At 48.8% G+C, this 13,535-nt stretch overlaps 1 protein-coding gene across 6 annotated transcripts in view; it reads left to right on the top strand.

Moving 5' to 3' along the window:
• Positions 1-13,535, top strand: part of LOC103000012 (protein OSCP1) — a 40,123-nt gene that overhangs the window by 3,357 nt on the left and 23,231 nt on the right. The window contains exons 6-8 of one of the 6 annotated variants that reach the window (XM_057557245.1): positions 958-1,016; positions 2,280-2,471; positions 2,724-2,873. The exons of 3 other annotated variants lie outside the window; for them this stretch is intronic. In XM_057557245.1, coding sequence (XP_057413228.1) covers positions 958-1,016; positions 2,280-2,471; positions 2,724-2,861 — 389 coding nt within the window. In that variant the 3' untranslated portion in view covers positions 2,862-2,873. Of the gene's footprint in view, positions 1-957; positions 1,017-2,279; positions 2,472-2,723; positions 3,320-7,948; positions 8,157-13,535 lie in introns of those variants that run through there. 2 more of the 6 variants (XM_057557237.1, XM_007182538.3) reach the window with 2 other exon arrangements.

Here is a 13,535-nt window from a genome sequence, read left to right as displayed (position 1 = left end):
AGAGCTCAGTGTGTGTATGGTAAGGGCCTGCTGTAGTGACAGCCTCTCCCTTGGGGCCGCCTTCTGCTTTTGCCTTTGCAATATAGGTTTGAGTTAAACAGGAGGATAGCTGAGGGAAGGATATTCTGGGGCTTTAGGAGATGAGTGGGAGCTGATAATTCGGAAAACTCATTAATGAAAACACAGAGATAAGGATGGCAGCTGGAAGGGAAGAGGCAAGGAGAAGACCCTTGACAGTTTTGGGATCTTAAATTATTGCATTGGTGAGGACCTCCAGGGCAGTATTGAATCATAAACCATGATAGCAGCCATCCCAGACTAATTCCTGAATTTAACAGGAATGCTCTAAAGTTTTACCATTAAGAATGCTAATTTGGGATTTGGGGTTTGGGGATGATACCTTCATAAGATTAAGGAACTTCCCTTCCTTATGGTTTGCTTTCTAAAGGAAAGATAATCCAAAGTCTTTTGAGATCTTGAAGTTCAGAGTGCTCTGGGAGTGACAGAGAGGTGTACAAGAGCTTTGGCGATTGTTATTCCTTGAGGTCTTCTTTTTTTTTAATTTATTTATTTTATTTTATTCTTGGCTGTGTTGGGTCTTCGTTGCTGTGCGTGGGCTTTTCTCTGGTTGTGGTGAGTGGGGGCTACTCTTCGTTGCGGTGCGCGGGCTTCTCATTGTGGTGGCTTCCCTCTGTTGCAGAGCACGGGCTCTAGGCACGCGGGCTTCAGTAGTTGTGGCAGACAGGCTCAGTAGTTGTGGCGCTTGGGCTTAGTTGGTCCGCGGCATGTGGGATCTTCCCGGACCAGGGCTCGAACCCGTGTCCCCTGCATTGGCAGGCAGATTCTCAACCACTGTGCCACCAGGGAAGCCCTTCCTTGAGGTCTTAAAACATAACCAAGGTCTGGCTCTTCCTTCCTCTGTGCCCAGCTCTCATCCTCTGTGGTTTGTGGTTTCAGTTGTTGCCTTGACTGTCAAGATCCACAGTTATGAAGAACACATGCAGAAACATCGAAAGGTAACCCTTGGGCCTCACTCACAGCTAGCTGGGGGAGAGGAGCTTGAGCACTGATGGCCTCTGGGTCCAGAGAAACAGCTTGAGAAGCCAGGTGGCTAGGCAGCAGAGCACCCACCCCTCAGCTGCGGTGGGAAACACACTTCCCTCCCACCTCCAGGGGTGAAATGGGAGCCTTACAGGGCAGTGCTGAGTGTCACCAATGGTCAAGAACACAAACTTCAGAGCAAGGGCACAGCGTGTGGTACACAGTGGGCGCTCAATAAATAGTTGTTGAATGCGTGCATGGAGTCAGATTGCCCCAAGTTCAAATCCCAGCTCTGCCACTGCCACTTAACTGGCTGTGTGGCCCTGGGGAAGTTACATGTCCAAGCCTCAATTCTCCTGTCTGTCAAATGGGGATCATAATAGTACCCGCCGACAGGATTGCAAGGACTGTATGAAGTAATGGCAGCCAACATGACGCGTATAAAGTATTCAGGCCTCATGCTAAATACTTTACATGCATCAGTTCATTTAACCCTTATACTTGTCTTTGTATCCCATTGTACAGAAGAATGAGCTAGGCTGGCGTAATTAAGTTATCCCTCCAGGCACAGGCACACCACTAGGAAATGATGTGCTAGGACTTGAAACTTGGTGATCTTGCTCCAGGGCCCACATTCCTAACCATTCTGCTGGATCTCAGCACAGTGTCGGACACAGAGCTGCTATAATTAGGCAATTGCTGGTATTTTTAATAAACACACGGTTGTGAACACAGACTGGCCCAGCTCCACACCTAGCACCTCAGTGTTCCCTGAAGCTAGTTGAGCTGTTCCTTGGAGATCAGAGTTGGAGTATGGAATGCCAGCCCCACTGAGGGAGCAGTGCCTGGCTGAGGGCAGGGGTTTTCCTAAGCCTTCCCTCCTCTCCACCCCAGCTGACAGTTTGCTGAGCTGTGCAGAGGCTGAGTGGGTGGTACAGGGGAAAGAGCATGAGATGTGGAGTCAGACCACTAGACCTGGATTCAAGACCTGACCTAACACAAGGTCCCGACCCAGCAGTTCTAGAACCTTTGATGAATCAGTTAACATCTTTGAGCCTTTATTTTCCCATCTGTAAAATGGGAATAACAGTAACACTACCTACCTCAGAGTTGCACTAATATTTGCCTAAGATTGTGGGGAAGTTTCATTGCCAGGGTAAAATGAACATCCTTTGTTACCGTGAAGTGGCACACCACTTACTTACATAATACTCAAAGTAATACCAACTCTCGTACAGGACAAAGCCCACAAGCGCTATCTGCTGATGAGCATTGACCAGAGGAAAAAGATGCTCAAAAACCTCCGCAAGACCAACTATGCTGTCTTTGAGAAGACATGCAGGGAGCTGGGGATTGAGTACACCTTTCCCCCTCTGTACTCCCGAAAACCCCACCGCCGCTGGGTGACCAAGAAGGCTCTGTGCATTCGGGTACGAGTCGAAACTGCTGCTTTGGTTGGCCCCACTCCAGGACCGTGGTGGGGAGAGCAGAAAGGAGGGGTCGTCTGTTTCTGAGCAATGCGTGGAGCTGGCCCCGAGGCTTTGAGGTGGCTCCCAGGGCACGAAGCCCATAGAGAAAGGCTAGGGCGGCCATCTGAGGGAGTCATTTCCCACCCCAGGTGCTCGAAGTCAGAGGTTTTGCATAGCGTTACAAAGTTTTTTCCTGCCCTCTCTCATCCCCAGGTTTTCCAAGAGGCACAAAAGCTGAAGAAGCAAAAAAGGGCCTTAAAAGCTGCAGCTGCAGCAGCCCGGAAACAAGGCCAGAAGAACCCAGAGAGCCCTTCCAAAACTGGACCAGAGGCAATCAGAGAAAGCCAATAAATGTTAAAATTATGACTTGCTGCCTTAAAGAATAACAGTAGAGAAGGTGGGGCTCTTAGTGGCCTGAGGACGAGGAAGAATTCATTCCATCATGCAACTCTGGGGTCCCGGGAGTATCTGAGGCAGAGTCCCTGCCCTCACACGCCACGGGACGCATTCTCATAACACACCTCACACACACTCACAGAAACAAACCCCTGTCCTCCAGGGGCCGTTCAGTGGAGGCAAGACTGAGGACACAGCAGCACAGGGAAGCGTGGCTGGCTGGCCGCTGTGTGAGGAGGCCAGCATAGGAACTGCCTTCTAGATGGGGCCGTATAGGATGAGTGGAAGTTCACCGGGCAGAAATGGGGAGCGAGGGCATCCCAGGCAGAAGGAATTGCAGGTGCAGGGGCAAAGAAGTGTACAGGTGCATGCTGCATTCAGAGAGCAGCAGAACTGGACGTACAGCTTGACGGGTAAGCTGAAGCTGGGATATGAGAGGTTTCATATGCTGGCTGAGGAGACTACACGGTCCTCTACGGAGAGGGGAGACAGTTACGGTTTGAAAACCAAAGGCGTGATGATGGCAACAAGGCTGTTTGATAGTTAAACAGCATAAGTGTGGAGGTGGATGGGAGGGGGAGAGATCAGAGCGATTGATTGATTGGGGGGCAGAGGTTTTGGTGTTCAGATGGAGAATCTGGTAAAAGCTACAGGTCCTGTCCCTAAAACTGCACATGTATATAACATTGCTTATAAATTCTGGGGTGTCATGGATAAGCCCTTCCCCACAAAGCCCACCCACTTACACCAAGTTAAGTGCCAAGGCCTTGAAGCCTGAGTATGCTTAGCATGTTTGAAGAACCCAAAGAAGACAGTGTGTCTAAAGCTGAGTGAGCAAAGAGAAGAGTAGGAGGTCCGAGAAGCAAGCAGAAACCAGGTTAATATGGAGCTTGTGGGGTGTATTAGTCTGTTCAGGCTGCCATTTTAAAATACCATAAACTGGGACTTCCCTGGTGGTCCAGTGGTTAAGACTCTGCACTCCCCATGCAGGGGGGCCTGGGTTCAATCCCTGGTCAGGGAACTAGATCCTGCATGCTGCAACTAGGAGCCCGCATGCCACAACTAAAAGATCCAGTGTGCCACAACTAAGATACGGTGCAGTCAAATAAGTAAATAAATAAAATACCATAAACCGAGTGGCTTAAACAACAAATTTATTTTCTCACGGTTCTGGAGGCTAGGAATTCCAAGATCAAGGTGCTGGTCTATTTGGTTTCTGATGAGGAATCTTCCTGGCTTGCAGATGGCTGCCTCCTGACTATGTCCTCACATGTGGAAGGAGGGAGGGACGGGGAGAGAGAGTGAATCTCTTCCTCTTATAAGGGCATTAATCCCATGATGAGGGCTCTACCCTCGCGACCTAATTCTCATGATCTCCTAAAGACCCCCAAATACCATCACATGAGGGTTAGGGCTTCACCATTTGAATTTGGGAAGGACAAATATTCAGTCCATATCACTGTGGGGAAGACCTTAGACTTCATTCTGAGTGAGAAGGGAAGCCAGAATTTATAAGCAATATTTTGTACGTGTGCAGTTTTAGGGACAGGACTTGTAGCTTTTATCAGATTCTCAATCTGAACACCAATACCCCTGCCATTGAGGAGAGCCGGAAAGGAAGGAAGGTGTGTTAAAGTGATGTCCAAAGAGCAGCTGGAGACAGGTTTGGGAGGTATGTTTAAAGTGACCCAAGCCATGGGTGTGAGTGAAATTGCCCAGGGAGGGAATGTAAACAAAGAAGAAAGGACCATGTCCGGATGGGAAGAGTGATCTCTGAGGGCATAGCCTGAGTCAGGAGGAGCAGTGGAGGTTAAGGGGAAGGGGAAGTGAGGGTGGAACAGAGGGCCTGGGATCTTGCGGAATCAGAAGTGAGATGAGAGGGTCAGAACTGAAGATGAGCTGCTCAGATACCACCTCCAGGAGCAAGAGGGAAGGCCTTTTATGGGGCAGGACTCGAGTATACACAGCTACTTAAGAGATATTGGGGACTTCCCTGGCGGTGCAGTGGTTAAGAATCCACCTGCCATTGCAGGGGACACGGGTTCGATCCCTGGTCTGGGAAGATCCCACATGCAGCGGAGCGGCTAAGCCCGTGCACCACAACTACTGAGCGTGCATGCCACGACTACTGAAGCTCGTGCTCCTAGAGCCTGTGCTCTGCAACAGGAGAGGCCACTGCAATGAGAGGCCCACGCACCACAATGAAGAGTAGCCCCCGCTCGCCGCAACTAGAGAAAAGCCCCTGCGCAGCAACGAAGACCCAATGCAGCCAAAAATAAATAAATAAATAAATTTATTTAAAAAAAAAAAAGAGAGATATTGTGTGGAGGGCCAGGTTCCGACATGTAAGGGGGCTAGTGGAAAGAAGGCAAGAAAAGGAACACATTCACACATTCGTGGAACAGGCCCTTCGGGAAAGGCATTGTTTTAAGTGCTGCGTTGGGCACGTTAACTCATTTAATCTTTAAAGCCACCTTTACCTATTGGCCCCCCTCACCATATTCGCATAATTACCCTCATTTTACCATGAGAGAATTAAGGCTCAGAGAGGTTAGGTAATTTGTCCAAATTCACACAGCTGGTTAGAGGCAGGCAAGGATTCAAACCCACATCTGTCTTGACTCCAAAGCCCATGTTCTGTTCATTATTATCACATAGCCTAGGGCAAAAAGTGGTCTGAGAAGCTCTGGTAATTACACTGTAGCAAACTCAAAAGCCTTTAGCAACCAGGCAGATAGCATAATGCATGAAGGCCAAGTGTAAGATAATGATGCTAAGCTGCTTGTTACCTTCCCAGCCTAGTTCTATTCCCTTTTGTGCACAGACCAGGCAAGATCAAATCAGCCTTGGGCTGCCGGCTTTCAACTACTGTGTAGTATCCAATGCTGAGATGTCAGTTAAGGACCAAAAAGTCTTCATGGTGAAGCAGTTTCAGTAGAGTGGAGGGAGCTGAATCCAGTGGTAGTGAGGTGGGGAATGAGGATGTTATGGAAATTCAGGTTGTGAGTGTAGACTACTCTTTTTTTGGGGGGGGGGGCTGGGTTGGGTCTTCATTGCTGCGTGCGTGCAGGCTTTCTCTAGTTGCGGAGAGTGGGGGCTACTCTTCGTTTCGGTGCACGGGCTTCTCATTGTGGTGGCTTCTTGTTGCGGAGCACGGGCTCTAGGCACACGGGCTTCAGTAGTTGCGGCACGCGGGCTCTAGAGCGCAGGCTCAGTAGTTGCGGCACACGGGCTCTAGAGCGCAGGCTCAGTAGTTGCGGCACACGGGCTCTAGAGCGCAGGCTCAGTAGTTGTGGCGCACGGGCTTAGTTGCTCCGTGGCATGTGGGATCTTCCCGGACCAGGGCTCGAACCCGTGTCTCCTGCATTGACAGGCGGATTCTTAACCACTGCACCACCAGGGAAGTCCCTAGACTACTCTTTTTAAAATTCGGCTTTGGGCTTCCCTGGTGGTGCAGTGGTTAAGAATCCGCCTGTCAATGCAGGAGACACGGGTTCAAGCCCTGGTCCGGGAAGATCCCACATGCCACGGAGCAACTAAGCCTGTGCGCCACAACTACTGAGCCCACGCTCTAGAGCCCGCGCGCCGCAACTGCTGAAGCCCGTGCACCTAGAGCCCGTGCACCGAAACTAGAGAAAAGCCCGCGCGCAGCAACGAAGACCCAATGCAGCCAAAAATAATTTTTTTTAAAAACTCGGCTTTAAAAGGAAGGAACGTAGACTCGAGAAGGTGTGGGAAGGACTTGAGCTTGGTATATGTTAAGGGAAGACCTTCCAGTAGTGGATGTGGTTATGAGGAAGAGGAGGTGATGCTCCAAAGAGGGGACAACGCTAATGAGCTGACTTCAGCTGGATTGGGGGGTTATTAAGAGAGTGCAGAAGAAGTCTCTGGAAAGGCAGTTAGAGCCAGAGTGGACAGCCTTGAATGCCATGCAAAGGCATTTCACCTGTGATCTGCCAAACAGTAGAGAGCCACTGAAGGGATGTCATACTGAAAGTGGTGTCTTCTGAAATTTAGCCTAGCAGCCAGGCCCGTGGAGAAGAGAAGAGAGCAATTAATATGGAGAAACAGTAATGCAGATAGAAAGAAATGAAGAGGTAAATTTGAGAAAGATTTTGGTGGAAAAAGCAGAATTGGTGACATAAGAGGACCAGGGGGAGGGAGTTGGAAACCAAGGCTAAGGTTTCAAGTCTGATTGGCTGGAGGGGAAGATGATGAGTAGGTCATAGAAGTATTGAAATTTACGGAAATGGTTGCTCATCAAAGTAAAAATGTGCAACAGGTGATGAGAAGGTGATCCTGGAGCTCAAGATGGGGGTGAAGTATGTGGTCACTGCCCTCAAAGCAGAGAATTGGATGCCAGGCCTGCTTAACAGCGTGGGGGGTAGCTTCGGAGAGCCCCCAGCACGCGGTTTCCGAGAGCGGCACAGACGTGAAAAGGCCTGGTTTGCTTCCCGGTGTATGAAACAGGAGGGGCTACACTCCAAGTAGCTTTTAGAGAGGAAATGCAGATAATTCAAGGACTTCTGGTCCTTCCCCCACCTAAAAATCAGTTACCATTTTATTGAGTGCTTTCGTGGCATTTTGTGATCGCAATGACTCCTCTCTGCAACACTGGGAGGTGGGTGTCCCCTCCGTTTTCCTATGAGGAAGCCCAGGCTCAAAGCACCTGCCCCAAGTCACACAGCGAGGAAACTGCAGAGGTGGGATTCAAACCCAGGTCTGTCTGCCCGGAGTCTGCTCTAAAGGAGTTTTGCTTGGGTTTTCCTCGTTCAGGGGCACGTGAGCACGCGGCCCGGCGGGGTGAGGGTGACCGCGTGAACGAAACCGGGCCGCCAGCCCTGCCAGGTCCTCACCTATCCGCCGGGGCTCTAGAAACTCAAAACCGGCGCTCCGGGCCGAAGGCCCACGCCGCTCCCACCTCCGGCTCGGACCAATCTACCCTGTAGGTCTTCGCCGCCCCGCCCAATACGCGTCCGCCCCCGGGCGCCTCCCAACAAGCGGCCTGTTGATTGGCTCTTCTTTGCCGTCCGCCGTGTTGCCTAGCAACCGGGTTTCGGGGACGCGTCTGACGGGCCTCCAGGCCTCTGGCTACCAAACCTCCGGGCTCTGTACCAGCTGCGCTCGCTTCCGGCACCATGTCGGTGCGGACGCTACCGCTGCTCTTCTTGAACCTGGGTGGGGAGATGCTTTACATCCTGGATCAGCGGCTGCGGGCCCAGAACATCCCGGGAGACAAGGCCCGAAAAGGTGAGAGGGACCAGGCCCGCACAGCCAGCCCCCGCCCCTGCTCTCGCAGCCAGAGCTCCCCAGCCAGACCCCTTTACAGACTGACCAACACCCCTGCACCCTGCTCTCTCGTAGCCAGGGACCTCTTTCACAACCCACAGCCCCATCCAGGCAGAGCCCCTCATGAGGAAAGTCCCCAAAAGATCGTTTCACCGCAGAGGGATTTAATACCCCCGTTGGATATTATTAGGGAACCGACCCCTCCGCCATTTACTCATCCCCTTAAATTGGAGATGATTTCCCAATCTCTCTTGACAACCGGTCCCTCCCAAATGTGGGAGTCCCAGTGGCCCACCACCTGGTGACACGCTGCTAATCCGAGCATCCTCTTTCCCCCCAGGGAAGCTTCTGAGCCTCCATTCCTCTGTGTAGTATCCTCCTTCATAAACTGGAGGCCAGTCTTGCTAAGTTCAGAAGCTATTTCTCGAAAGGTGAGGTTCTGAAGTAACATAGATAAATAAGAAAATAGAAGACAAGTTGTAAATCTTTTCCCTTCACAATTGTTTGAAGAGAATGTAGTTGTGGAAGTAATGATATGAAAGCTTCTAAAGTGCAAAATGTGCCTCCCATGCACAGCACATCTAACCCCAGAGGAATGGCCACCCAGAACTCTCTGCCACCCTTTTTCTCTCCCTTTTTCCCCCTCTTCTCAACCAACAACTGTTTTCACCAAGTTTCCTGGATTAACTATGAAGGAGATATTATATTTCAAGGTAGAGGAAGAAAAGTTGGTATAAAAGTAACTGACATAGCCGCTGGTTAAAACATTTATTCTCTCCAACAGTCTCTGTATGCTCCATTGATGTTAAACATACAAATTCAGATGTTAAGCATACATATTCGGATATTCACTACTGTATCTGTGCAATTGAGTCCAAGTCCATGCATAAAGAGATAAAAGAACTCCCTGTAGCATGCCTCCTCCATTCATTCTGTACACTGCTGCCAGTGAGCTTTCTAAACTGCAAATCCGTCCATACCTCCTGCTACTTGAGACCCTTTGTCAGCTTTCCACTGCTGTCTGGATGGAGGCCAAGTCCTTGGCAGGACATTTCAGGGCCCTTTCTGATCTGACCTCTGTCCACCTCTGCAGTCCCACCTTTCACCACTGCCTGCCTCCTACTGTGTATCTTAATACCAAACTGCTTGTAGGTCTCCATTTAAAGCATGTTCATTCGTGTTTCCATGCTAGTAATTCCCATTCTACCCCACACCTCCCATTTCCATGCTAGTTAGCCCCTTGCATCCTGCATTATTCAGCTTAAGAACCATCTCCTTCTCATCTCCGCATGGGAAAGGGCCTGCACATACTCCCATAGCACCCCAGTGTGTCCCTCTCCACCTTATCGCTGGCCACATTATACTGAAATGGTCTGTATATGCGTCTGTCTCCCCCATGTGATTGTCGTATTCATCTTTGTATTCCAGCACCTAGCATAATGCCTGCAACAGAATAAATCAGTGCTCAGTAAATGTTTGTTGAACTGCTGTTTTGTATGACATTGCCATTTCTTCCTCAAGGGGGTTCTGTTTTCCTTGGCGCTATGTTATGTGATTTCATCTGGGCTATTGGCACTAGTGAGCTGACAGGTAGTTCTTGGACTGGTAGTCTGCATCTTGCAAGGCAGTGTAAATTAGCAATTAAGAGCATCCTCTCTGGAGTCATGCAGATATGGGTCCCAGTTCCAGTTTTGCCATTTAACTAGTTGTGTGACCTTGGAGTGTAACATCTATAAGCCTGTTTCTTTCTCCATAAAAGGGGAATAATAATATGCACCTTACAATGAAGTTGTAACGATCGAATGAGGTCATGTATTTAACACGTTTAACCCAATGAGTAGCAGGTGTGGTCTTTCAGGAGGTGGTCTGGGCAAGACCCTGTGAATACTAGGGGACTGGCTTCCTTTGTGTTCAGGAGCTGCAGTCCTTCTGGGTTTGCTAGATACAGCTTCAGGGAGTTTCAGCCACCTTTCGTAATTCACCTTCACACACTCATTCCTTCCACAGTTGGGTTGAGTGTCAGATGCCATGTGAGATGCTGGGTGGAGCCTGATGCAGCCCTTCTGCACATTCACTGGAGGTAGGGCTTTTGATCAGTCTGTCCAGTAAGTGATTCTATACCTGGGGGATATGTCTTCCTAATACAACAACAACAAACATCTTTTTTAATTTATTTATTTTATTTTTTTGACTGCATTGGGGCTTTGTTGCTGCACGCGGGCTTTCTCTAGTTGCGGCGAGCAGGAGGTACTCTTCATTGCGGTGCACGGGCTTCTCATTGCGGTGGCTTCTCGTTGCAGAACACGGGCTCTAGATGCGTGGGCTCAGTAGTTGTGGCACACGGGTTCAGTAGTTGTGGCTCGCGGGCTCTAGAGCGCAGGCTCAGTAGTTGTGGCACACAGGCTTAGTTGCTCCGTGGCATGTGGGATCTTCCTGGACCAGGGCTCGAACCCGTGTCCCCTGCATTGGCAGGCAGATTCTTAACCACTGCGCCACCAGGGAAGCCCCAACAAACATTTATTAAGCACTTACCATGTACCATAGACGTCTCTGAACACCTTAATCCCCACAACTATCTTATCATATAGATAATACTCCTGTCCCCATTTTACAGGAGATGGAGAAAGTAGGCTAATTTGCCCAGGGTTACATAGCTGGTAAGAGGAAGAGTAAAGGATTTGAACCCAGGTCATCAGACTCCAGAGCTCATACTCTTCACCCGTATCCTTAACTGCTGCCCTGTACTTCCATACCCGAGGGGACTGTGTCAGAACCTTTGTGGGGGGAGTGGGGTGGGGAGGGGACTGGAAGATTGGGAGGAGGGGGAGAGGTTTGAAAAAAAACCCAATATAACCACTGATTTCATAAAAGAAATGACAGAAAGTAGCTGGTTGATGAGGACCTGCAGAAGACAGAGCGAGAAAGCAGGGCAGAGGGTGCGGGATTCAAAACATCGAGAAACACTCATCTCTTCCACCACTTAGAGTTGGTGTAGCTGCAGGAGCAGGGCCTCTGTGACAAACGCCCCTGCACAGAGGCCTGTAAAACACCGGACACGGTAAACTAGTCCTCACTGAAGCTTTGAATGGAAATCGTATTTCTTCTAGATGTTTTCACTGCCTTATACAACTAATTGGTCTCCTGGAGGCCATCCTGCTCCCACGAGGCCAGTGCAGATCTTGCAGTTTTTCCCCACAGTGCAGCCTCTAGTTTAGCATTCAACAGAAAGGAAGTGCTGTCTCTGTGGGGCAACTTTTGAGTGTTGCATATTGAATGCAGTCCCATGTTTAAGTAATTGCGAGAATAATAAAAGCTGCCTTTGCCTCACTCCCACCCTCTTAAAGATACTCATAAGTAAGACCCTCTTACATTTTGTTTACATTCCTCAGTTGACAAGGGGAAACTGAGGCATGGGGCCATTAAGTGATTTTCCCAAGATGTGCAGATCACAGCGTAGTACTGAGCAACCAAATGCTGTGAGGTTCTGTTTTTATTTTTCTAGTTCCAATTTAACAGGCAGCTCTGGATATCCTTGGGCCTACCTCCCACTCCAAATATAAGTAAAGTGGAATTGTCACAAACAAGTCATCTGGAGAAATAATAGAAAAACAGGGCATCCTTTACCTTCCCCGGATCCTCAGGAGGAAGGGGGCCAGGAGCACACAGCACGACAGAGACCTCTGCTGGAGCCGATTGTCACTGCCTGCAGGGGTGCCTGGTAGCCCTGGGCATGTGTTCGCCAGCTCGGTTTTGTCAGCAGCAGGTATTCACTGTCCCTTAGGGTAGGTGAGCCCCTGGCAGCCCCTCTGTTCCCAAACACACCTTCAAGGGGGTTGCAGCTCTCTCTCTCTGAACTCCCACGAGCCTATCAGGCAAGACCGCCTGTAAAATAAATGCCACGAAATGATAGAAGATGCGGACATTATGCCAAAGAAGCCAGCATCTGCTTTAAGAAGGCCAGACTCTTGGTGCTGCTTCCCCAGTGTTTTCTCTCCTAAACCCTGTGACTCTTGTGGGAGAAAGATGATGAATTTTCCCAGAGGAGTCTGACATTGCAATGGGAACCCTTTGCAGTTAGTTAGGACATGGCACTGGCTGTGCTTTCAGGCCAATCTCTTCGAAGCTGTTGGTATTGTGTACTGAAGGCACATATATGCTTTGCTTATAACCTCAGAAATCACCTCTCAAACAATCTAGTGCAAATGTTTCCAAACTACACCAAAATACAAAATGTTTTTGAAATGTGGATGTGTGTAGAATTCTGTTTATCTGTGGGTGGTTTTTCTAGACTGAAATCTCTCCCAAAAAATTAAGGAAAAAAAAATCACCATCCTTTATGGGTGGTGTCCAGAGTTCTGCAGTACAGAAAGCAGAATTAGGAGAGAAGCCAGCTAAGTGCCCGATGTGTCTGTTTCATCCCCACAACAACCCTACAAGGTAGGTGCAGCTATCATCCCCCTTTCACAGATGAAGAAACTGAGGTTAAACAAGCTGCCTGAAGTTATCAAGCTAGTAAGTGGTAGAGCCAGGTCTCAACCCATAAAGGGTCTTGATTCTCACAGATTTCTCTAGCCAAGTACATTTTTCCTTATTTGGTCTCTTCTTGGCATCTCCCTGACTACTTTTGTCCTCAGGAGCTTTCTGTACAGTGGTCCCATCGTTATTTCCCTCTTTTTACATGGAAGTCATGCCTCTCTCTATAAAAAGTAAATCAGAAACAAATAGACTTTTTTCCCTATTAATTCACGTTTCAAGTTTTTTAATTTGAGCAGTTCTGTCTGTACTCTAGAAAGCGAAATCTTACAGTAATAAGAAAATCTGGTTGTGAAGAAAGAAAATCCTTTCTCTCCCTGTTCTGGGGATTATTCTTCCTGGTGGAAGTTAGTGTTTTTAAAAGCCTTGTGTTGAATGATGTGTACTTTCAGAGTGTTAGAGGGGATGACTTCTTGAGCCTTTCAAGATAAACCCCAGGGTAGCTAGTCCTCCTGAGCTTCCTCTCCTCCTAAGCCACCCTCTGTAAGATACAGCCTCCCTAGGGCTTTTTTGGAACTTGTTATTTAACCATCATCCTTTTAAGAGTTTCAAATGGAAGGCAGAGCATTTGCATTAAACATTAATGCAAACATGAAAAATAAAGTTTCATAAGCCAGGTAATTGGAATTGGTATTTTTAAAGCCTCATTGAAAATAACGTTCTTGCTTCATGAACTGGTGTTTTCTTTTTATATGCTTCATGTAGATGAATGGACAGAGGTGGACAGAAAACGAGGTATGCTATTTTGGGGCTGCATGTATTCAGTCTGCATCCACAGATTCACCCAGTCCTTCATCAGCGGGGCTT

Source organism: Balaenoptera acutorostrata, chromosome 1 (genome assembly GCF_949987535.1).
Source record: "Balaenoptera acutorostrata chromosome 1, mBalAcu1.1, whole genome shotgun sequence".
Lineage (NCBI taxonomy): Eukaryota > Metazoa > Chordata > Mammalia > Artiodactyla > Balaenopteridae > Balaenoptera > Balaenoptera acutorostrata.
This window is presented reverse-complemented; position numbering and strand designations above follow the sequence as displayed.